Genomic DNA, 23941 nt, shown 5'->3' with positions numbered 1-23941 from the left:
GGTGAGGATGTCAGGACTATCCTCACTGCATCTCGTCATCATTCTCCACGAATCTTGCAGCTATGAGCGCGTTTGCCTCATCTGGCCAGTGCAATGGCCTCATTGCCAGCACCTTCACCTTCGAGAACCTCATCATCGACATCCCCTTCAACGTCTTCCTCACTGGAGGAGGCGTGCAGCTCCTCCATCTCCTCCTCAGCCATATCCTCCCGCCACTGCAGCGCCATGTTGTTGAGTACGCAGTAAGCAACAATGATGCATGATGCTCTCTGGGGACTGTGTCGCAGTGTACCATTGGACTTGTCGAGGTGCCGGAACCTCATTTTCAAAATGTCTGTCATTTGCTCAACCAAAGTGTAGGTCATGGCATGAGTCTCACTATATCGTCACTTTGCTGCAGTCTGAGGCCACTGCATGAGTGTCATCAGCCACGTCCTCTGTGGACCCTAGAAGATGTCAGGGATCTGAGATCTGCTAAAGATGTAGGAGTCATGGATGCTCCCTGGGAATTGTGTGCAGACCTGTAGGATGTGTTTGTGGTGGTTGCACATCAGCTGAACATTCAGTGAGTGGAAACACTTGCGGTTGATGTAGTTGGCCGCTTGTTGCCACGAAGATCTAAGTGTGTCAATGGCACCTTGCACCTGTGGAAAACCTGAGATCTGTCAAATCCCAGCATTCTTGCTTCCTGGCTTTCCTGATCCTGGGTGAAATGCACAAAGTTCTGTGCCTTTGCGAAAATGGCGTCCATGACCTCTGGATATGCTTGTACCATAAGACATTGGAGCAGAAGTAGGCCATTCATCCATCAAGTCTGCTCCACGATTCAATGAGATCATGGCTGATCTGATAATCCTCAACTCCACTTTCCTGCCTTTCCCCATAACCCTTGATTCCCTTACTGATTAAAAATCTGTCTATCTTAGCCTTGAATATACTTAACGACCCAGCCTCTCCAGCCCTCTGCAGTAAAGAATTCCACAGATTGACTACCCTCTGAGCAAGAAATTCTTCCTCATCTCTGTTTAAAATGGGTGACCCCTTACACTGAGATTATGCCCTCTGGTCCTAAGCTCTCCCACAAGGGGAAACAACCTCTAAGAACAACCCCTAAGAATCTTAAATGTTTCAATAAGGTCGCCTTTCATTCTTCTAAACTCCAATGAGTACAGGCCCAACCAACTCAACTTCTCATAAAAAAATCCCTCCATCCCCGGGATCAACCTAGTGAACCTTCTCTGGACTGCCTCCAATGCCAGTATATCTTTCCTTAGATAAGGGGACCAAAATTGCCTATGGTATTCTAAGTGTGGTCTAACTAATGCCTTGTACAGTTTTAGCAAGACTTCCCCACTTTTATACTCCATTCCCTTTGAAATAAAAGCCAACATTCCATTTGCCTTCCTATTACCTGTTGAACGTGTATGTTAGCTATTTTGGATTCATGCACTCGGACTCCCAAATCCCTCTGTGCTGCAGCTTTCTGCAATCTTTCTCCATTTAAATAATATTCAGCTCCTCTATTCTTCCTGCCAAAATGCATAACCTCACACTTTCCCACATTATATTCCATCTGCCGTTTTTGTTCATGCACAACCTGTCTATTCCCTCTGTAGACTCCTTATGACATCCTCGCCACTTGCCTTCCCACCTATTTTTCTGACATCCACAAACTTGACGATAGTACTTTCACTTCCCTCATCTAACTCAATATATACGGTAAATAATTAAGGCCCTAGCACTGACCCCTGTGGCGCTCCACTAATTACAGGTTGCCTTCCCAAAAATGCCCCCCTTATCCCAACTTCTGTTAGTTAGCCAATCCTCTATCCATGTGTGGAGGCTTGCAAGATCCCAAACAGGTCACCTGTGGAGCCCTGAAAAGAGACACTGGCATAAAAATTGCCACCACAGTCCTTTCATGGCCACTGGAAGTGGGTGACCTCCATGCCCCTGTGGTGCAAAATCCTGCAGCAGGTGGCATATGTGACCAACCAGTTTCCTGGACATGCACAGTCTTCGACGACACTGGTTCTCAGTCATCTGCGGGAATGATAGGTGCCATCTTTAGACCCTGGATCCAGCAAAACGCCTATGAGCGACGGTTTGCTGTGGATCTTAAGCTTTGCGTGCAGCAGGCCCTGCTGCCCCTTCATCTTAAGGGAGGTGCTCCTCACTTTGCCAAGCCAGGTGCCTCTGCGGCTCTTTTCTTCTTCTTCTCTGCTCCCTAAAAGCCATGAGGCATACTGCTAAATTACCAGGCTCCATGATCCTAATATTCTCCTGCAGAATTAAAGAGGGAGACATGTGCTTTAGCAAAGGTGTCCTAAGAAACTCTCTTGGTTAAGTCTGAAGGCCCCTTCACGCATTTAGGAGAGTGCTGGCCACCACTTGGATGGCCAGTGTGTAGTGCACTCATTAGCTGTCCGAAACACCACCCACCTCTGCCTCACTCCACTTGACCGATTGGTGGCAGCTTCAGCTACTAGACTGCATGCTGTCACACGTAGACGAGACCTGGTTGGCTCTTTGAAATGGCCCAGCAAAGCACTCTGTTCTCAAGGGCAATTAGGGATGGACAATAAATGCTGGTCTAGCCAGCGATGCTCCCATCTCATGAATGAATAATAACTAACGTTGCTTGAGTGCGCGGAAAAGCTTCAGAGACCCAACTCCAAGCATGTCAAAGGAGCTGCAGCTGAATGGTTTCAGCTGCGGAAGAATGCTCACTTTTGACAACCTTTCCAAAGTGCGTGGCCTCTTCCCTCAACTCCCCTGGCATGTGCTTGTGTATTTACTTCAGTCTGTGCTGCCTTGCTCCCCCCTTCCCCAGCCTGACCCACACTGCAGCCCTTGCCCTGGCACTGAAAGTCAGCCTGGAAGAATCAATTTGTCTGTGCCTCCCGTGAATGCACAGCACCTCTTCCTTGATCTCCTACAGGCGATGCTCGCAAGCGCTGTGCAAGGTTGAGTGCATTCATCTCTGAGTTCCCCTAGAAGTTCAGGTTGCCAGCCAGTCATGAAACACGCCATTCTGAAGTCACATCGATGTGGGTGGTAAATTTGATGTGAGGGGATGATACTGGCAAGCAGGGCTGATAATGAGATGCTAAAGTATTGAAATTAGGTACCCGACGTTTGGTAGCGGGAAATGCGGCCCACCATTGATGGGTGGAATGGGCGATCACAAACTGGCTTCATGGCGGCGTGAAACCGATTTTTGGCCTCCTTGCCATATTGTATCCCCATGCCCTCCACGATGCCGATGGGCCGGAAAATTCCGGCCGTTGGTGCAATCTTATGATTCTCCAATCTTTTGCCCCTTAAAGTATTTATCCAATTCCTTTTGAAAGTTACTATTGAATCTGTTTCCACTATCCTTTCAGGCAGTGCAATTGAGATCAGAAAGCTGTGTGAAACAAAAAATCTCCTCATCTCCCTAGGTTTTTTGCCAATTATTTAATTTTATGTCCTATGATTACTGACCCTGTTGTCTCCTTGTCTACATAATTTTGATTACCTCTATGAACTCTTTCCTTAACTTTCTTTGTTCTAAAGAGAACAACGCCAATTTCTCTAGACTCTGCAATGAAATCCCTCATCCCAAATAACATTATGCTAAATATCCTCTGAACCTATAGTTATTCCATGAAAATATAACTTTAAAGATGTTTATGCTCTGACAGCCCTTTGCCTTCTCCTGGTGGGAATAGTTTATAGGCCCCTAACAGTAGTTACACTGTTGGGCAGAGCATTAAACAAGAAAATATTGGAGCTTGTAACAAAGGAAGTATAATAATTGTGGAGACTTGGACATTTATATAGACAGGGACAATCAAATTGGCAAGAGTGACCTAGAAGATGAGTTTGTGGAATGTTTTTGTGACAGTTTCTTGGACCAATACATTGTAGAACAGACTAGGGATAAAGCTATTTTAAATTTAGTATCGGGTAATGAAGCAGGGTTAATTAGTAATGTCGTCAAAGATCCACTGGGAAATAGTGATCATAATGCCACTGAGATCACTGTTAAATTTGAAGGTGACATACTCCAATCACAAACAAAAATGTTAAACTTAAACAAAGCCAATTGCATAGATATGAGGGGAGAACTGGCTAAGGTTAATTGGACAAGCAGGCTAAGAACATAAGAAACAGAAAACGAATAGAGGTAAATGAACAGTGAGAAGCATTTCAAGAACAATTCAAAATGTTCAACAAAAATACATTCCCTTGAAAAACAAAAACTCAGCAAGGAAGATCCATCTCTGGCTCACTCAGGAAGTTAGGGATAGTATTAGATTAAAAGAAGATGCTTACAATTTTGCAAAAAACAGTAGTACATCTGAGGATTGAGAGCATTTTAGAAACCAGCAGACAGAACCTAAAATGTTGATATAAAGGGAATAAATAGAATATGAGTAAACCAGCCAAGAATATAAAGCAGATTCTAAGAGATTTTATATGTATATAAAAAGGAAGAGAGTAGCTAAAGTTAACGTTGGTCCATTAGAATTAGGGACAGAAGAAATTACCACTGGTAATGAGGAAATAGCAGAGGCATTGTACAAATATTTTGTGTCTGCCTTAACAGTAGAAGACACAAGTTTCATTTCAGAAAGAGATGGTAAACTAAGGCTAAAAAGAGTGAGGAAATTAGGGAAATTAATATCAGCAGATAAGAAGTATTGGAGGAACTTAAGGGACTAAAATCCGACAAATCCCCGGGACTTAATGGCCTATGACCTGGAATTCTAAAAGAGATAACTGCAGGGATAGTGCAAGTGCTGGCTCTGGTTTTCTAAAATTCCTTAGATTTGGGAACATTCCAGTTAGACTGGAAGCTGTCAAATGTTACACCACTTTTCAGGAAAAGAGGGAGAGAGAAAACAGTGAACTATAGGAAAGTAAGCCTAACATCTGTTATCAGGAAAATGCTGGAATCTACACTGATTGTATTATATTGTATGTTTGAAGCAAGTCATAAGAAAGGGAAATAGTGCTTGACAGATTTATTAGAATTTTTTGAATAGTAGGGAAGATAAAGAGGAAACTGTAATTAAGGGATATGGGGAACAGGCAGGAAAATGGAGATGAAGCCCAAGATCAGCCATGATCATTTTGAATGCCGGAGCAAGCTTAATGCCCATATGGTCTACTCCTGCTCTTACTTCTTGTGTCCTGTTATTTGCAAATTTGATTTTCTGACTATCTTTTTTGATTGTCACTGTGTAACAAAAGGAATAAGTGTTAAAGAAATAAATCCTATATCTATATAAGCAAACCTCGAGAGAGACTTTCAGACTTCTGGTGTTATACTTGCTGCATTATGCAGTAGGTATAATGTCAACCTTGGTTCAATGGCTGCACTCTCACATCTGAGTCATAAGGTTATAGGTTGAAGCCCCACTCCAGTGCAGGGAGGGGTGGGGGGGGTGAGGGGGGAGATAATTTTTGGCAACAGTGTGCTGTTCCCAACAGTGTAACCAGAAGTGTGTGCCATTTCAGATCTCTCTCTTTTTGCCGTTTCCCACGTGAATACAATTAAAATTATAAGTGCTGGTGCCATGCATGATAAACAAGTGTGTTTCAGTGGCAGGGGAAGTTTTTCAATGGTGAAACCCACTGTCCACTGACAACGCTGTAGCTATGAGTGGTCTTTAAAAGAATCAGTGCTGGGTCCTCAACTTTTTACAATCTGTATCAACAACTTGGATGAAGGGACTGAATGTATGATAGCTAAATTTGCCGATGACACCAAGATAGGTAGGGAAGTAAGTTTTCAAGAGGAGGTAGAGTCCGAAAAGGATACAGACATGTTAAGTGAATGAGCAAAAATTTGGCAGATGGAGTATAATGTGGGCAAATGTGAACTTGTTCACTTTGGCAGGAAGAACAGAAAAGCAGTATACTATTTAAATGGAGAAAGATTGCAGAACTCAGTGGTACAGAAGGATTTGGGTGTCCTGGTACATGAATCACAATGTTAGTATGCAGGTACAGCAAGTGATTATTAAGGCAATTGGAATTTTGGCATTATTGCAAGAGGAATGGAATATAAACTTGTAAATATTTCACATTATATTGGTTTCATTTTATTCATATGTGCATTGTTGTAATTTGGTCAAACTAGATTAGTCATAGAGATAAATGTACTGCCTCATGGTTGGCACACAATGATGGTTACAGGGCAGTTAGGGATATATCCTTTATTGTGGAAGAGGCAATGTTGTGTTTTGTTGTTCACTCTTTATTGAATGTTCATGTTAGTCCAGTGTTGTACATGCCACTAATTTGTTGGCTCAGCTGGCCCTCCCTTTTATGCACTATGAAGGACATTGTCTGGGATTACTCTCAGCAGGGATAATTGAAATGTAGGTGAACTCAAAGCCCGGTAAGGACTCTGCCAGCCAACACCCTGGACCCACATTTGGACAGTACTAACTCCATGCTTTAGGCTCTTCATTTTCTTACCTTGTCTGATGGACCCCACCATCCCTTCCCCCACCGCACCCAGGACCACCAGGCCCTTCCCACTTCACTCCTCCATGCCGCTCCACACTCTACCCTCACCAGTTGACTCACCCTTGCCAATCCCAAGCCTCAATGCAAGAGTCCATCTTCCTGTTCCCCTCCCTTATGCTGTGAAGTTAAAAGAGGAAAACCACTGACTTTACACACAACTGCACAAAGCCAACAGGTGCATGCCACTTTCAAACAAATGTGAACCGCATGCCATGAGATTCTAGTTCGCTGCTGACTTTATCTTGCAGGTAGGATGTAATTAGAAGGAATTTTACACTAATGAATATTCATGACATACAAACATATTACAGGGGTGAACCTGGCACAAACCAGAGTGAGGCCTGACACACCACAAACACACCGAGGACTTTATCTCTGCAATTCAACCCGTAATCTGGAAGTTCAAATTTCGCATCCTGCCTCATTAAATCTCATGGGTCCCATAAAATCCTCCCCAGAGATTTAGGCAGATAATCTGGACCAAATTTCAGTGCTTGGGGACTGTTGTGGTTTCAGAGTTGTCATCTTTCACACAAGCTATTAAACTGCTCTCTAAGCTGGACATTAAAAATCCCATGGCAGTCTTCAAAAGAAGACAGGGACGTTCTTAGAATACTGACTACATTTGTATTGGTTGTGAAGTGCTTTGGTACACCAAGGTCTTGAGAGGTTCTACATGAATGCAAGTTCTCTCTTTTAACACTCCTGCCATTATAAAACAATTTATTGAGCATGAACAATGCCTTGAGATGCCTACTACTTAAAACATAACTTGATACTAAACAGGAACATTTGACCCAAATTTTAATATCCGCATTTTTAAAAATACATGCATATTTTGCACACTTCTGAAAACTTAAATGAAACCATGGGCGATATCTGAACCAAGCTGTAGCAACATTGTTGTATCTGGTAACATAAAACATCTTTTTGTACTTACAGGCTTTCCGGAAAGAGATATGATCATTCCTAAAAGGCAATGATTGTTGTGAATTGTACCCTTTTTCTTCTTGAGGTTTTCCTGGCAAGTAAGCATAAACAAATAATAAATTAATTGTGCAAGCCTCACAAATTCTACAAATAACAACTACTACATTATAATCATTAACATCTTTACTCAGGTACATAATAATTTATGCATGGCATAAGATCAATACGCTTGCTTGTACTAATTAGTTGTTTAATTTTCAGGACTCTATTCATCCTCCAATTGGAAAGATGATAATACTTTAACGAGATTCAATCTGTCCTTTTTAATCCTTCTTCCCATTCCATGCATAAGTGAACCTTATTAAGACGATATTGTTGAAAGCAAATTACCATAAATTTGCTTTAACACTGAGTGCTGCTTAGCTGTCCTGACACAGGAGCTCCTGTTGCTGAATGCTTGGCTGCTCTTGCTGGAAATAACATTCAAGACACTGCCACTGAGATACTTCCTCCAAGCTAGTTGAATGGTGAAGGCAGCCACCTCTTGTTTCCATGTCTTGTCAACATTGTCCCCATTCTGAAGCCTCCAGTGAAGGAGCAGCAGTAGGCCTTTACGTATCCTGTAACTACAAATATAAATACAGTACTAAAACTTTTAGGAGCATAGGAAAGTACATGACCAGAAAGGCATCTTTTTATTAAAAGTCTAATGATGACCATGAAACCATTGTCAATTGTTGTAAAAACCCATCTGGTTCACTAATGTCCTTTAGGATAGGAATTCTGCTCTCCTTGCTTGGTCTGGCCTACATGTGACTCCAGACCCACAGCAATGTGGTTGACTCTTAAATGCCCTCTGAATAAGGGCAATTAGGGATGGGCAATAAATGCTGGCCCAGCCAGCGACACCCACATCCTGTAAAACAAATATTTTTGAAAATCTGCTGGTCCCAAAAATGAACATTCCATTTTCCCATGCCCTCCAAAAAATATCCAATTTTCCTTTATTTCCTTCCATACTGTCTTCCTCCCTTGGCAGTTCACTCCATATGTTCACCACCCTCTGCATAAAGTAATTAAATATAAACTGTCCATGCACCTTTCCTCATCTAAATGTTAAAGCTTACTGTATCTCAAGCATATTATTGAGTTCAATTTATTTATCCACTTAAAGATCTTGAATAATATACTTTGAATCTCTTCTCTAAACAATCTCAAGGTTGTTAATCTTTAGTCACGGCTCAGATGCTTTGAGCTAGACATCAGCTTTATTAGTCTTTTATATGTCTGGATTACTCCCAGTGCCACTTGCTTGTGAGCTCAGAAATAGAAGAATAGCACAGATGAGTACATTGGTACAGGAGGGAGGGTTTTAGATTGCTGGCTCACTGGGATTGTTTCTGGGGAAGGTGGGATCTGTACAAGTGGGACGGTCCACATCTGAACCAGGGCGGGATTAACATCCTTTCGGGCTGGTTTGCTAGTGCTGCTGGGAGGAGTTTAAACTAATTCGGCAGGGGGACGGGACACAGAATGTTAGCAGAATATGGACACATCACAATACAGTAAAACAATCAAGTCAGAGGGAGTACAGCTGTATTAAGCTTCAAGTGAGTAAGGCAAGGCTGGATGGCCTCTACTTTAATGCCAAGAGTATTACAGCTAAAACAGATGAGTTAAGGGTGAGGATTGACACGTGGAATAGTGATATAGTAGCCATCACTAAGGCATGGTTGAGTAAAGGGCAGGATTAGCAGCTCAACATCTTCAGGCAAGACAGGGGAGGGGGTAATAGAGGAGGTGGCGTTGCATTATTAGTAAAGGAGTCAGTTACTGCTGTAGGGAGAGATGATATCTGGGAGAGGGCATGTGGGTAGAGCTTAGGAATAAAAAAAGGGACAGCCACATTGTTAGGTGCTTATTACAGATTCTCAGATAGTCAGCAGGAAATTGAGGAGCAAATATGTGCACAATTTGTGGAAGTATGTAAAAACAATACCAATAGGGTAATTATATTAGGTGATTTCAACTTTCCCAACATTAATTGGGATAGACATGGTGTTAAGGGCTTGGATGGTGTGGATTTCTTGAAATGTGTACAGGAGAACTTTTTAGGTTAATATGTAGAGGGTCCAACAAGGGACAGCGCAGTGCTGGACCTAATTCTGGGTAATGAAGCTGGACAGGTGGCTGAGGTGGTGGTGGGCGAGCATTTTAGTGATAGCGACCACAACATGGTACAGTTTAAGTTTGTTATGGACAAAGAAATAGACAAGTTGCAAAAAAATGTTTTGGATTGGGGGAGAGTGGATTTTAGTAAAATAAGGCAGGATCTGGCCAAGGCATACTGGGAACAGTTACTTGTGGGGAAATCTACAGAGGAACAGTGGGGGTGTTCAAAAAGGAAATGGGGAGGGTACAGGCTCAACATGTTCCCTCTAGGGTGATAGGAAGGAGTAACAAGCCCAGAGAACCGTGGATGACCAGAGATATTCAGGTTACGATGAGAAGGAAAAGAGAGGCTTTTAGCAGGTACAAGGGAAGCAAATCAGCAGAGACATTAGTGGAGTACAGAAAGTGCAGGGTGGAGTTTAAGAAAGCAATTAGGAGAGCAAAGAGGAGATATGAGAAAGCTCCGGCTGATAAAAGAAGGAAAAATCCCAAGATATTCCATAAGTATATCAATGGGAAGAGGATAACCAGGGAAAGAGTAGGGCACATAAGGGACCAAGGAGGCAATCTATGGATGAAGCCAGATGACATCGCTAGAGTGTTGAATGAATACTTCACATCCATCTTCACCCAAGAGAATGAGGATGAAGTTATCAAACTCGGGGAGAGAGACTGCGAGGTTCTTAAACAAATTGATATAGGGAGTGACAAGGTATTGGAGATGTTGGCAGGCTTAAAAGTGGACAAATCTCCAGGTCCAGATGATTTGTGTCCCAGACTGCTGAGGGAGGCTCTGACCCAATTTTAATTCCTCTCTGGCCACGGGGCAGGTGCCAGAGGACTGGAGAACAGCTAATGTGGTTCCGCTATTTAAGAAAGGTTGTAGAGATAAGCCTGGGAACTACAGGCCAGTGAGTCTCACGTCAGCGGTAGGGAAACTATTGGAGAAAGTTCTGAAGGAGAGTATTTATCTTGACTTGGAGAGGCAAGGTTTGATCAGGGATAGTCAGCATGGCTTTGTCAGAGGGAGGTCATGCCTAACAAATTTGATTGATGTTTTTGAGGAGGTGACCAGGTGTGTAGATGAGGGTAGTGCAGTTGATGTAGTTTATATGGATTTCAGCAAAGGATTTCAGCAAAGCCTTTGACAAGATCCCATGGGAGACTTATAAAGAAGGCAAATGCACATGGGATACAGGGTAATTTTATAAGATGGATTCAAAATTGGCTTAGTTGTAGAAGGCAGAGGGTGATGACAGAAGGATGCTTTAGTGACTGGAAGCCAGTGTCCAGTGGCGTACCACAGGGATCTGGGCTCAGTCCCCTATTATTTGTCATTTATATAAATGACATAGGTGACTATGTGGGGGGTAGGATTAGTAAGTTTGTGGATGACACAAAGATTGGCCCGGTGGTTAACAGTGAGGTTGAGTGTCTTGGGCTACAGAAAGATATAGACGGGATGGTCAAATGGGTAGCTAAGTGGCAGATAGAATTTAACCCTGAAAAGTGAGGTGATACACTTTGGAAAGAGTAATTTGACAAGGAAGTATTCAATGAACTGCATGACACTAGGAAGTTCTGAGGAACAAAGGCACATTTGCGTGTGTGTCCATAGATCTCTGAAGGCAGAGGGGCATATTAGTGGGGTGGTGAAAAAGGCATGTGGGACACTTGCCTTTATCAATCGAGGCATAGATTACAAAAGTAGGGAGGTCATGTTGAAGTTGTATTGAACCTTAGTGAGGCCACAGCAGGAGTACTGTGTGCAGTTCTGGTTGCCACATTATAGGAAGGATGTGATTGCACTGGAGGGGGTGCAGAGGAGATTCACCAGGATGTTGCCTGGGATGAAACATTTAAGTTATGAAGAGAGGTTGGATAGACTTGGGTTGTTTTCGTTGGAGCAGAGAAGACTGAGGGGTGACCTGATCGAGGTGTACAAGATTATGAGGGGCATGGACAAGGTGGATAGGGAGCAGCTATTCCCCTTAGTTGAAGGGTCAGTCACAAGGGCGCATAAGTTCAAGGTGAGGGGCAGGAGGTTTAGGGGGGAGGTGAGGAAAAACTTTTTTACCCAGAGGGTAGTGATGGTTTGGAATGCACTGCCTGGGAGGGTGGTGGAGGCGGGTTGCCTCACATCCTTTAAAAAGTACCTGGATGAGCACTTGGCATGTCATAACATTCAAGGCTATGGGCCAAGTGCTGGTAAATGGGATTAGGTAAGTAGATCAGGTGTTTCTCACGTGTCGGTGCAGACTCGATGGGCCGAAGGGCCTCTTCTGCACTGTGATTATGTGATTCTGTGAGTCTATCTACAATACATGAATTTCCTCACTATAATACGGCAAACAGCTGTACACAATACTCCGGATGTGACTATATCAGTACATGGCACAGAATTACTATCAACTTCTGCAATTTATGATGTATTCTTTAGATTATAAACAACCCACGATCCAGTTAACTTGCTTTACTGGTCTATTAAATTCATTCATGGGATCTGGTTGTTTCTGGCAAGGCCAGTATTTATTGCCCTAATTGCCTGCTGCCCTTATTCTTCTCAGTGGTAAAGGTTTGGAGGTACTGCTGAAGGAGTCTTGGCGAGTTATGGCAGTGCATCTTGCGTGTTGGTAGCAGAGGGAGGGATGTTTAAGGTGGAGAATGGGTTGCTGATCATGCAGGCTGTTTTGTCTTGGATGGTGCCGAGCTTCTTGAGTGTAGTTGGAGCTGCACTCACACCGGTCATCGAGGAGTATTCCATCACTTTCCTGTCTTATGCCTTGTAGATGGTGGACAGGCTTAGGGAGTCAGGGGGTGAGTTCCCAGCCTCTGACCTGCTCTTGTAGCCACAATATTTATGCAGCTGGTCCAGTTAAGATTCTGGTGAATGGTGACCCCCAGGACATTGATGGTTGGGGATTCAGCGATGGTCTTCTTCTTATCATGTCCACGGACAGTCTATACATGGCCCAGCCAGAAATGGACACATTTTTGCGCCTTGTTGTTGAATTCGGCAAGATCTGCAACAGTTCAGGGTTCCTCTAGCGATAGGCATTGCAGGAGATGTTGCATAGTCAGTGGCTCAGTTCCACATTCACAAGCTGTTGGGCAGGTTGTATAGCCCCATTTGCTTAGTGACACTTTTGAACGACCTACACCAGTCCTAAGTCTGTTAAGGCGCTTCCAGGTTGCCCAGTTGCAATTAGCTCCTGGGGGAAGGTTTTCATCTGGTAGAATTTCCATCGCTGGGGGTTGAGCGATGGTAATGCTGTTGAATATCAAGGGACATAGTTGGAGATGGTCACTGCCTGGCACTTACATGCACAAATGTGCCACTTTTCAGCCCAATCATGAATGTTGTGAAGGTTTTGCTGCACATGGACAGAGTGCTTCACTATTTGAGGAGATGAGAGTGGTGCTGACCATCGTGCACTCATCGGGGAACATCCCCACTTTTGACCTTATGGCGGGAGGAAGGTCATTGATGAAGCAGCTGAACAGGGTTGGGTCTAGGAACACTACCCTGAGGAACTCCTGCAGCGATGTCCTGGGGCCGACCACAACCACTTTCCTTTGTTTTAGGTATGAATCCAGCCAGTTGAGAATTTTCCCCGTGATTCCCGTGACTTCAATTTTACTAGGGCTCCTTGATGCCACACTCGGTCAAATGCTGTTTGATATCAAGGGCAGTCACTCTCACATTACCACATTCAACTGTTGCCACACATTGTACTAATGGTTTTAGTGAACTATGCACCAATACACAATATCCTTCCCTCATGCTGTATCCTTTGCCCTAGAGCTATTTAGTATATGCTTTCAATCTTATTGCCTTGCATTTGTTCACATTTAAAACCATTTGCCATTTGTTTACTAATCCAACTTTCCAGATCTTTTTATATTTGGCTTGGTTTTTTCCCATTAATTGGACCGCCATAACTTGTTGTTGTCTGCAAACTTAGACAGCTTTATTTTAATGACAACTTACATTTATATAGCACCTTTAATGTAGCAAATTATTCGCAAAGCGCTTCAGAGAAGCATTAAAAAAACTGACACCAAAGTCACATCAGGACATATTGCTCAAAGAAGCAGGTTTCTGACCTTAGCTCCAATTCCTTCATAAACAACAATGAACACAAGGGACTGCTCATCATATCTGCAATGCTCCATTCATAAGCACCCTTTACTTTCTCTGGTTTAACTAATTTTCAATCTACCTTAGATGTTCACCTTCTAGTTTATGAGCAGGATTTTCCTGTCAGTGAGCGGGGGGGCGGGGTCCGCTCACCAACGTGTAAAATGACGCGCGGTGACATTGGGCAGAACTCCCGACGTCACCGCGCCCCATTTAAATTTTCCGATAGGCGGGGGCGCAGCAAAATCAGCTGCATGCCCGTTGACCTGTCGATGGCCAATTGAGGCTATTGACAGAGTAATTAAGCTAATTAGCGGACCTGCCCATCCAAACTTAAGGTTGTCAGGTAGGCCAGAAGCCCTGGCGGGAATTAGAAAAAGTGTGAAACCTCATCCACGGGCAGGATGAGGTTTCAAAAAAGTTTAACAAAGTTTTTGTAAAAATTATGGACATGTCCCAGCTCTTGACAGTGTCACATGAGGGGACATGTTAGGGAAATTTGATTATTCTATTTTTAGCTTTTTTACATTTAGCCTCAGGGAGATGAGTGTGCTCTTTCGTGCGCATGTGCCAAAGAGCGCACTCTCGATTTTAGGATCCCCCCCACCACTGCCTGCACAGGGAATGCACAGCGCTTCTGTGTGGACGTCACGCTAGGCGGGCCTTAATTTACCCGCCCATGTAAAATGGCACTGCGCCCTGTATCGGGGCCGCCGATCGGAAGTATGACCGTGCACGCCCGCCCTTCAACTTCACCCCCGATGGGGGAAAATCCTGCCCTATGTCATCCTACATTTTCAACTAATCACTTCTATAGCACTGTATCAAAAAACTTGCTGACATTTAAAGCATCACAGAATTTCTGTCACCAACAAGATCTTTCATTTCCTGAAGGAACCACAGTAAATTTGTTGGGTGAGACGTTTTTCCAAGAAATCCATGCTGACTTCCTCTTGCTACATCATACTTATCTAACTAGGAGGAGAAATTTTCCTATGGCAGGAGGGCTGGGCTGGAACAGGCGGGGGCAGATGTGGAGCGGCGATCAGCTGCGTGTCGCCATTTTACATGGGCAGGCCAATTAAGGCCCGCCCAGCACAACGCGCAGCCGGTAGTGCTCAGCACTATCTATGCGGGCTGGGGGAAGAGGGAGAGTCAGGGCCTGCACTCTTTTGCGCGCATGCACGGAGCTGCCTCAAGGAGATTAAGTAGGTAATAAAGCTTTTTTAAAAATAAAGTAAAAAATTATTTAAACATGTCCCCTCATGTAACAGTGTCACAAGCTGGGACATGTTTGTGAAGTTTGCAAAATTTATTTAATTATTTTATAAAACCTTCAGGAAAACTCATCCCACTCGTGGATGAGGTTTCCTGAAAAATACCAAGGCCACTTGGGCTCTTCGCCTGCCTGTTAACCTTAAGGTGGACGGGCAGCATTGTTAATAAGTTAAATTACTTTTTTAATGGCCTTAATAGGCCATTGACAGTTTGGCTGGTGTGCAGCCACCGAACAAAATATCAAAATGATGCGCGATAACACCGGGACGCACGCCCAAAGTCATCTCACGTCATTTTATGCGTCAGCATGTAAGGCCCGTCCCCGCATGTTGATGGCAAAATTCTGCCCTAGGTGTTTCATTATTCCCTCTTTCAGAATGTTTTGTCATAGCTTACTCAAATCAGGTGACCTGTAGATCACAGTGTAATCCTTTTTAAGAATGGCGTTACGTTACTGTTTTCTAATCCTGAGCATTCATGATTCCCCAAGGATAGCTGCAGGACTTAACCAATTTGACTAGGACCCACCTTAAGTAGATTTATATGTAGAGCATTAAGACATGGTGCCTTGTCTTCCTTTAATTTCCTTAGCCTATCAAAATTTCACTTAACACATTGCATTCTAATTATGAGCCAGTTGTAATATTCAGGTGCACATTTATCCATAAGTTTGGCTATTAATACAAGTTTAAAAAATAGAGGATGTCACCAGAATTTAAGGACCTGCCCTCCAGTTGACCACCTGAATGAATTTCACAAGGCAATTTTCACTCAAGTTCAGCATGGTCATCAAACCCACTGACCAGGATGGCACTATTGTTGTCTGGCACGCTGGCCTTTGCCTAGCAGAGGGCAAACGCTAATACTTTTCCTCCTACCTCATTCTGGACTATGAGCCCACAACCGAACATCAAACCATTGTTTCCAGGGCTGTTGCTGACCTCATCTCCTCTGGAGATCTTCCCTCCACAGCTTCCCACCACAGTCCCTCAACCCTGAACAGCCTGCTTCTACCCCTTTCCCAAAATTTATAAACAAGACTTCCCTGGTCAACCCATTTTTTTAGCCTGTCTCTTCCCCATTGAACTTATTTCTTCCTATATCAACTCCATTTTTTCTCCCTTGTACAGTGTCTTCCCACCTACATCCGTGACTCTTCTGATGCCTTATGTCACTTCAACAGTTTCCGGACCTGTTTCCTCTTCACTATGGATGTTCAACCCCTCTACACCTCCGTCCCCCACCAGGACAGTCTCAGAGCTCTCCGCTTCTTCCTCGAACAGAGGCCCAACCAGTCCCCATCCACCACCACCCTCCTCCACCAGAATGAGCTTGTTCTCACATTGAACAACTTCTTCAACTCCCCTCACTTCCTTCAAATGAAAAGTGTTGCTATGGGTATCCGCGTGGGTCCTAGCTATGCCTGCCTTTTTGTGGGATATGTAGAACTTTCTTTTTCTAGTCCTGTCCAGGCCCCCTGCCTTATCTCTTTTTACAGTACATTGATGACTGTATCGGTGCCACCTCCTGCTCTCGTCATGACCTGGAAAATTTCATTGACTTTGTTTCCAATTTCTCTCACCTTCACATGGTTCACCTCTGACTCTTCCCTTCCCTCCTTCGACTTCTGTGTCACCATTTCTGGAGCTGGGCTATCAACTAATGTTCACTATAATCCCAATGACTCTCACAACTATCTTGCTCACAACTTCCTCACACCCTGCTTCCTGTAATGACTTCATTCCACTCTCCCAGTTTCTCCATCTCCGTCCCATTTGTTCTGATAATGTAACATTCCATGCCAATGCTTCTGATATGCCCACATTTTTCTTCACCTGAGGATTCCCACCCAGCATGGTTGACAGGGCCCTCCATCGTGTCCAATCCATTTCACATACTCCTGCTCTCACCCTTTCCTCTCCCTTCCGGAACCATGATAGGGCTCCCCTCATCTTCACCTTGCACCCACCAGCCTCTGTAATTAACAGATTATCCTCCGCCATTTTCACCAGCTCCAGCATGATGCCACTACCAAACATATCTTCCCCTACCCTCCCCTTCCAGCATTCTATAGGGACCGTTCCATCTGCGACACCTTGGTCAACTCTTCAGTCATCCTTAACACCTGCTCCCTTCCCTACCTTCGGGCACCTTTCCGTGCAAGCATAACAGATCCTTTCACCTCCTCTCTTTTCAGTATGCAAGGCCCTAATCACTCCTTCCAAGTGAAATAGCGATTTACTTATACTTCTTTCAATTTAGTATATTGTATTCGCTGTTCATCATGTGGTCTCCTCTTCAGTGGGGAGACCAACTTAGACTGGGTGACTGCTTTGCGGAACACCTTCATTCAGCCTGCAAGAATGACCCCGAGCTTCCTGTCGCTTGTCATTTTAATTCTCCACCTTGCACCCACTTTAGCCTTTCTGTCCAAGGCCTGCTACAGTGTTCCAATGGAGCTCAAAAAAAGCTTGAAGAACATCTTTATCTTTTGTCTCAGCACCCTACAGCCTTCTGGACTCAAAATATAGTTCAACAACTTTAAATCATAATCTCTGCCTCCACCTTGTTTTGTGAGTTTTCTTTGGGTTTTTTTTTTGCTGGCTTGTTTCTTTCTTTGTTCTTTCATGCTGCATTCAAATGGCTGCTATATAGCCATGCGTGCCTCACCTGGACACAACTTTTGTTTCTTTAATATATCTATTATTACTCTCTTTGGCTTTTGCATTATGAAAGCTTTTAATTAATCTCTCCTGCCCTCCACCTTATCAGAGACCTTCCCTTAAATATTGCTGAAAGGGGAGAAGCTTTTCATCACGATTTTAATTGATTCCCCCCTTTACTCCCACTCCCCTTTTCTCCTATAGTATAAATTGTTGAAATAGCTTGAAATTTGGCATTCTTGCATTTGGCCTGATGAATGCAAGATGAAAAGCTTCAGCATGCTTCTTTTAAAAGAAAATCATCTCTGCAAATCTTACATAAAGTTTAAAAGTGGGAGCTCCTGTTCATTGCTTGACCATCAAAACTATTATAACCTATATACTATATTCCAAATAAAAATTCACCATGGTTAGAATTGGTCACATTTCAGAGAGCATTATCACACTAAGAGAAATATTGTAAAAAAAAACCAGCACTGAAAGAATTTAGATTATAATTGATATCCTTGATTATGAAGTAAACACATTTAGGAGCATAAAAAGAGCTGGATGAGCTAAAATGTGGCAAGACAGCTTTTGATGTGTGATCTATGCTTAAAAGTTTTAGGCCAAAGACGATCAAACAGCAAATGACAGGATCTCCCTAGAGCTGTCCTATATGGAATAAATATGCACTTGAATCATTTCCCTTGTGTTGTTTGCTACTATTCTAAAAATGTGAATTGAAAAGCACAGCTGTTCTACTGCGATTTGAAAAGAATTCCTAGAAGTCTCTGCAGACATTTATCAATGGGTAATAATGAATGCTGTTTCATACATCTGGGTACAACATGCAAACTGAATAGCCCTGCTTCCATCCTTTAATGTCCTCATTCAAGTGGATTCCACTTTCCTGATGTATACATCATGTGATTTAGCTTTGTATAAAGTTGTAATTAACAGAAACTTAATTTAAATGTAAAGTTATATTATCCAATGAGGAACACAATTCCTACAGACTTAGTAGAATAAAAAGCAAAACAGATTTTGGGAATTTGGACTTGTGTAATATATTTAGCCATAAAAGAGAGTAGCAACTTAGATAGCTTAGACATGGTCCAACTTCGACTCAAGGGTATATGCAAGGTTATTTCTTGAACCCCAACATAACCCAGCACGAACCAGTGCCTTCAGAACAGGAATGCAAAGAACTAAGGACCCTCAGAAACACACCACCCTAAACCTTATTTTCTAGTTTAGATTTAGATTTAATTAACAAATTCTACTAATTAAGATTCAAAGGTCCTACAATTTAGTCACAAGATATTTAGTCACAAAAAGATATTTCCATATGTTTACAAGTGATCAAGGCAATTCGAACAAGACAACAGTGACATAAGCGCAATTTTTGCACAATGCTTGCCATACCAAATATATCTATTTTGCACGGTCTAATTTTAGGTAAGAATTACACAGTAAAGTTCAAATAGAAACATTCTTTCAATAAGTAAATGAAAAGAAAAAAAAGTTGTGGGGGGGAAAAAACTCAAACATGGAAGTTCGAACATTGGATTTGTCTCTCTAATCTATCAGTGACTTTGCTAATTGTTCACTGCAACGTTAAAGTGATTACTTAGAAACACAGGCCCAACTAATCAATTTTCACTGATTGATTTGCATAACTGACCAGCTTTGGAAGAATAACTGTTATCTCTGTGTACCATTAATTGACCTGAGGCTCTTTTGAAAAAATGGCTGGACCAGTGAAAATAAGTCATAGAAGTTTTCAGGTGCCTTTGATCAACCAAAACGCCCTCTCTGCCCTGAGCCCTGCAAGACCACTAGTAGATTGACACATTAAGGCATTTGTTTATAAATAAATGTAGTCTTTTGATGATCCAGGGTCTGAACGATTAGTGATACATTTACACTTTAATTAGTTGTTCTGAAACCTCTGCATTGAACATGGTGACAGTAAAATGCTACCAAAGGCACAAAACCAGAAAGCTAATCTCACTGGTCTACAAACAGGAGATATAATCATCATGACTCAAGCTGTCCAATTTTCATGCAGTGCAAAGAATGGACAGTGGCACATTTAAACTCAAAATTACTGACACAGATGTACAGCAAACACGTGTAAATGCCTTCAGAGAAACTGATAAAGAATGAACACCATCCTCATTTTGCATTTTAAATCGACAGACAAAGGGACTGCCTTATTTGGAAACTTTTAATTACTCAGGTTAGATATTCAATTGTGAAGCTATGGTAATTTGGAACAAGATCCTTGAATAATCAGCAATAGATATGCGCCATCTTCTTGGAGTTTAAAGAGAAAAAAAAGCTTTTTGTTAGTATCAATCCATCAGATCAGTTGGATGATGGATTGGAGCCTGGTTGAAACAGCACGTGTTTCTTTATCCCACTGCTGGTAACCATGAACTTGAAGTACAAAGCATTATAATGTGCTGCTGAGGTTACAGCTGTGATTTAATAACAGCCTTAACATAGAAAAAGCCATCCTAGAACGTTTCACATATGGAAAAAATGAATGCTAAGGCAGAGGAGAGGTAACCAAAGGTTTGGTCAAAGAGGTGGAAGTGTTATGGGGTTTAGGGAGGGACTCCAAAGAGTGAGGCCAAGGCGATTCAGGGCACACCCAGCAATGGTGAAGAGAAGGGAAGAGGGACACATAACAGGTCAAAGTCAGAAGAATGGCGATTTCTCTGAGGTTGTAGAATATTTTTGAGAAAATCTAGTTCACAGTTCGTATTTTAGAATATACCTTAAAGTTTTAAGGAATTAAAATGTAACAGTAGAAAATGGGATAAATGCAATTAAAGCAAGCTTGGAGCTAATACACTTAAAAAGTTGAGGCCATGTTAACTTAAAAAATCTAGCCCTTAGTTGGTACAAGGACACAGGCAGCAGAGTTTTTGATGACCTCAAGCCCACGAAGGGTAGAATGTGGGAGACCAGCCAGATGTGCATTAGAAAAGACAAGTCCAGGGGAAACAAAGACATGATTGAGGGTACAGCAGCAGAAGAGTTGAGACGGGGCGAAGTCTGGTGGTGTTATAGAGATGGAAATAGTTGGTATCAGTGATGGTGCAGATATGTGGTTGGAAGCTCATCTTGGTGGTCAAATAGTTTGATTTAGTGTAGAACAATTGCAAGGTAGAGGGATGAAGCTAGCAGCTAGGGAATGGAATTTGGGTTAGGGAGTGAAGATGATGGTTTCAGTCTTCCCAATATTTAATTGGCGGAAATTTCTGCTTGTCCAGTACTGGACATTGGATAAGCAGTCCAATAATTGAACAACAGTGGAGGAGTCGAGAGAGGTGCTGGTGAGGTAGAGCTGGATGTTGTCAACATGCATGTGCAAACTGTTGCTGTGGTTTTGGGTGATGTCGCTGAGGGACATCATATAGATGAGAAATAGGAAAGGGGTAAGGATAGATGCTTGGGAGACATCAAAGATAACGGTGCAGGAGCAGGAAGAGAAGCCACTGCAAGTGATTCTCTGGCTATGATTAGATATATATGAATGGAACCGGGTGAGAGCAGTCCTACTCAGCTGGACAACATTGAAAAGGCGTTGGAAGAGGATTGTATGGTCAACTGTGTCAAAGGCTGCAGAAAGGTCGAAAAAGGTGAAGAGGGATAATGTACCTTTGTCACAGCCACATATTGAAATCACAAACTACATCTTGAGTACTATTTTGGTACAGTATTTTTGACACCTGATTGGAGGGATTCAAATATGGAGTTCTGGAAAAGATGGGTGGCGACAACAAGTTCAAGGACTTTGGAGAGGAATGGGAGATTGGAGATGGAGCAGTAGTATTAAAGGACAGGTTGGTTAAGGGTTGGCTTACAGAGGAGAGGGACAATGACAGCAGATTTAAAGGAGAGGGAGATAGACAGCAACTGAGAGAGAACTTAACAATGTCACCCAACATAGGGACTAGGAGAAGAAATTGGGTGGATTAATGGGATGAGGAGAAATAAATAAAGTCTAAATGAGGGTTCTTGTGCATGTACATGAATGTGCAGAGTGTGGTAAATAAGATTGGAGGTGGGTCTCATGGATATGATGAGCTCAGAGAGGACATGAGGGGAGATGGGAGAGAAATTAGAAAAAGATGCAAGTTCAGGTCTAGGGCATAGGGTTTGGAACTTTAGAGGAAGTTTGGTCTGGTGAGCCTGGAAGGCAGGGCAGAGGCAGAGGCGCTTCATTGAATAGTTTCAATCTTAGTGCAAAGAAGTCCATGAGCTCCTCACAATTATTGTTGGAGGGGAGGGTGGAGCAAACCAGGAAAAGAAGAAGGTTTACAGAGGTGAAAAGAAGCTGGGGGTGATCTTTGTATTCTAGATCCTGGAATAGTGAGCAGTTCCAGCAGATGAGCAAGATAGTTCTTTATGTAGTCCAGCTAGATCTGGCCGTGAATGGCTAAAACAGTTGTCCACCAAATCCTTTGAATTGGTGTCCCTTTGGCTTAGGGAGCAGAAATGAGAACTATATCGGATTAATGGCCAGGATGAGAAAAGGTGATGGCTTTAGTAGGGTCTATGGCAGCAAGTTTGGAGGTGAGGGTGTGACTGAACAAATCAGCAGCTGCAGAAATGTTGTGGCGAATGGAGAGCCAAAGGCTTGACATTTGGGATTTGCAACGTAAGTGAATTGGGGGGGCAGTTTTATTCCAGGAGCCAACACAGAAAGGTTTAGGCATGGAAGGGTGATATGGGTGGAGAGTGATCAGATGTGGCCTTATTTGTGAGTGATACACTGTGACCAGTGAGACTATTTGAGATGGCAAGGCCAAGTGAGTGGCCGTGAATATGGGTTGGGGTATAGGAAGAGAGGTATTTAGAGGGGATAAGGTGCACTTGGACAGTATTATAACAATGCCCTCAGTATATTCTCATCAAAACATACTTAGCTTTTCAAAGACACCAAGGTGCACAGAATACTGGGAGAGTCAGATAGCGCAAGAGTAGGAAATCGTAAGTTATTATGTAGGTTCAAAGTAAAAGGGTAAGTAATAAAGTGTAAATTAAGTCTAAACACCTGCCCCTTTACCACACTCCTCACTGTCCGAGGCCCCATACACTGCTTTCAGGTGAAGCAAATATGGAGTTCTGGAAAAGATGGGTGGCGACAAGTTCAAGGACTTCACTTGCACTTCTTTCAATTTAGTTTGCTGCTCACAATGCAGTCTCCTCTACACTGGAAATACTAAACGCAGACCGGGTAACCACTTTGCAGAACACTTTTGCTCACTCTGCAAGCATGACCCCGATCTTCCTGTTGCTTGTCATTTCAATTCATCATCTTGCTCTCATGCTCATATTTCTGTCCTCGGCCTGCTACAATGTTCCAGGGAAGACTAACATAAACTGGAGGAACAGCACCTCATCTTCCGGTTAGGCAATTTACAGCCTTCTGGGCTTAACATTGAGTTCAACAATTTCAGACCATGAACTCTGTCCTTCATTTTGATATTTTTTTTTCCAACCCTCTCCCCTACAAGGGCCAGTCTGTAACTTGTTCTCATGTTTCACTTTCAGGGAGGGCTGATCCTTTTTCTGCTATTAATACATTCTGCTAACTGACCTTTATGTCATAATTAGCACCTGCCTTAGTCTTGAACACTATCATTACCACTACCTTTGGCTTGTGTTCATGACATCTTTGTCAAACCTCTCCTGAGCTCCTACATATATCCCTGACCTTTTACTTTGCTCCACGTGCTTCACCCCCTCTCTTCAACAATTTAAAACTATCATACTTCTACCTCTCCTCAGCTCTGAAGAAGTCATATGAACTTGAAATGTTAACACTGTTTCTCTATCCACAGATGCTGCCAAACCTGCTGAGTTTTTCAAGCATTTTCTGTTTTTACTTATATCTGGATTAGGATTACTATGCATGTATGTGAATGCATAGAGTGTAGTAAACAAGATTGGTGAGTTGCAGGTGCTGATTGTCCTGTGGAAATATGATGTTCTGGCTATGGGCTGCATTTAACGTGCCCCCGCTATGCCCACTCCACCACCTTCATACCCAGCCCGAGCTCACCCCCATATACAGGGGATGGGCGAGCTGCCTGATTCCACATTATTTAAATAGGTAATCAAGGGTCAATTAGGGTTGATACCAAGCCAATTGACTCCGATTATATATTGCCCAATCAGATGGGCAACGGTAGCTTAGATGAGGAATTCATAGAATGTTTTTGGATAGTTT

The 23941-nt window shown here is 42.9% G+C and overlaps 1 protein-coding gene across 15 annotated transcripts in view; it reads right to left on the bottom strand.

Annotated features, from left to right (window-relative positions):
- Positions 1-23941, bottom strand: part of invs (inversin) — a 429324-nt gene that overhangs the window by 54648 nt on the left and 350735 nt on the right. For 12 of the 15 annotated variants that reach the window (XM_041184776.1, XM_041184778.1, XM_041184775.1 and 9 more), the window contains 2 exons: positions 7846-8081; positions 7466-7546 (listed from right to left, as the gene is read on the bottom strand). In XM_041184776.1, coding sequence (XP_041040710.1) covers positions 7466-7546; positions 7846-8081 — 317 coding nt within the window. Of the gene's footprint in view, positions 1-2242; positions 2284-7465; positions 7547-7845; positions 8082-23941 lie in introns of those variants that run through there. The other 3 variants (XM_041184790.1, XM_041184788.1, XM_041184787.1) reach the window with 2 other exon arrangements.

This window comes from Carcharodon carcharias, chromosome 3, assembly GCF_017639515.1.
Source record: "Carcharodon carcharias isolate sCarCar2 chromosome 3, sCarCar2.pri, whole genome shotgun sequence".
In the NCBI taxonomy this organism is placed as follows: Eukaryota; Metazoa; Chordata; class Chondrichthyes; order Lamniformes; family Lamnidae; genus Carcharodon; species Carcharodon carcharias.
This window is presented reverse-complemented; position numbering and strand designations above follow the sequence as displayed.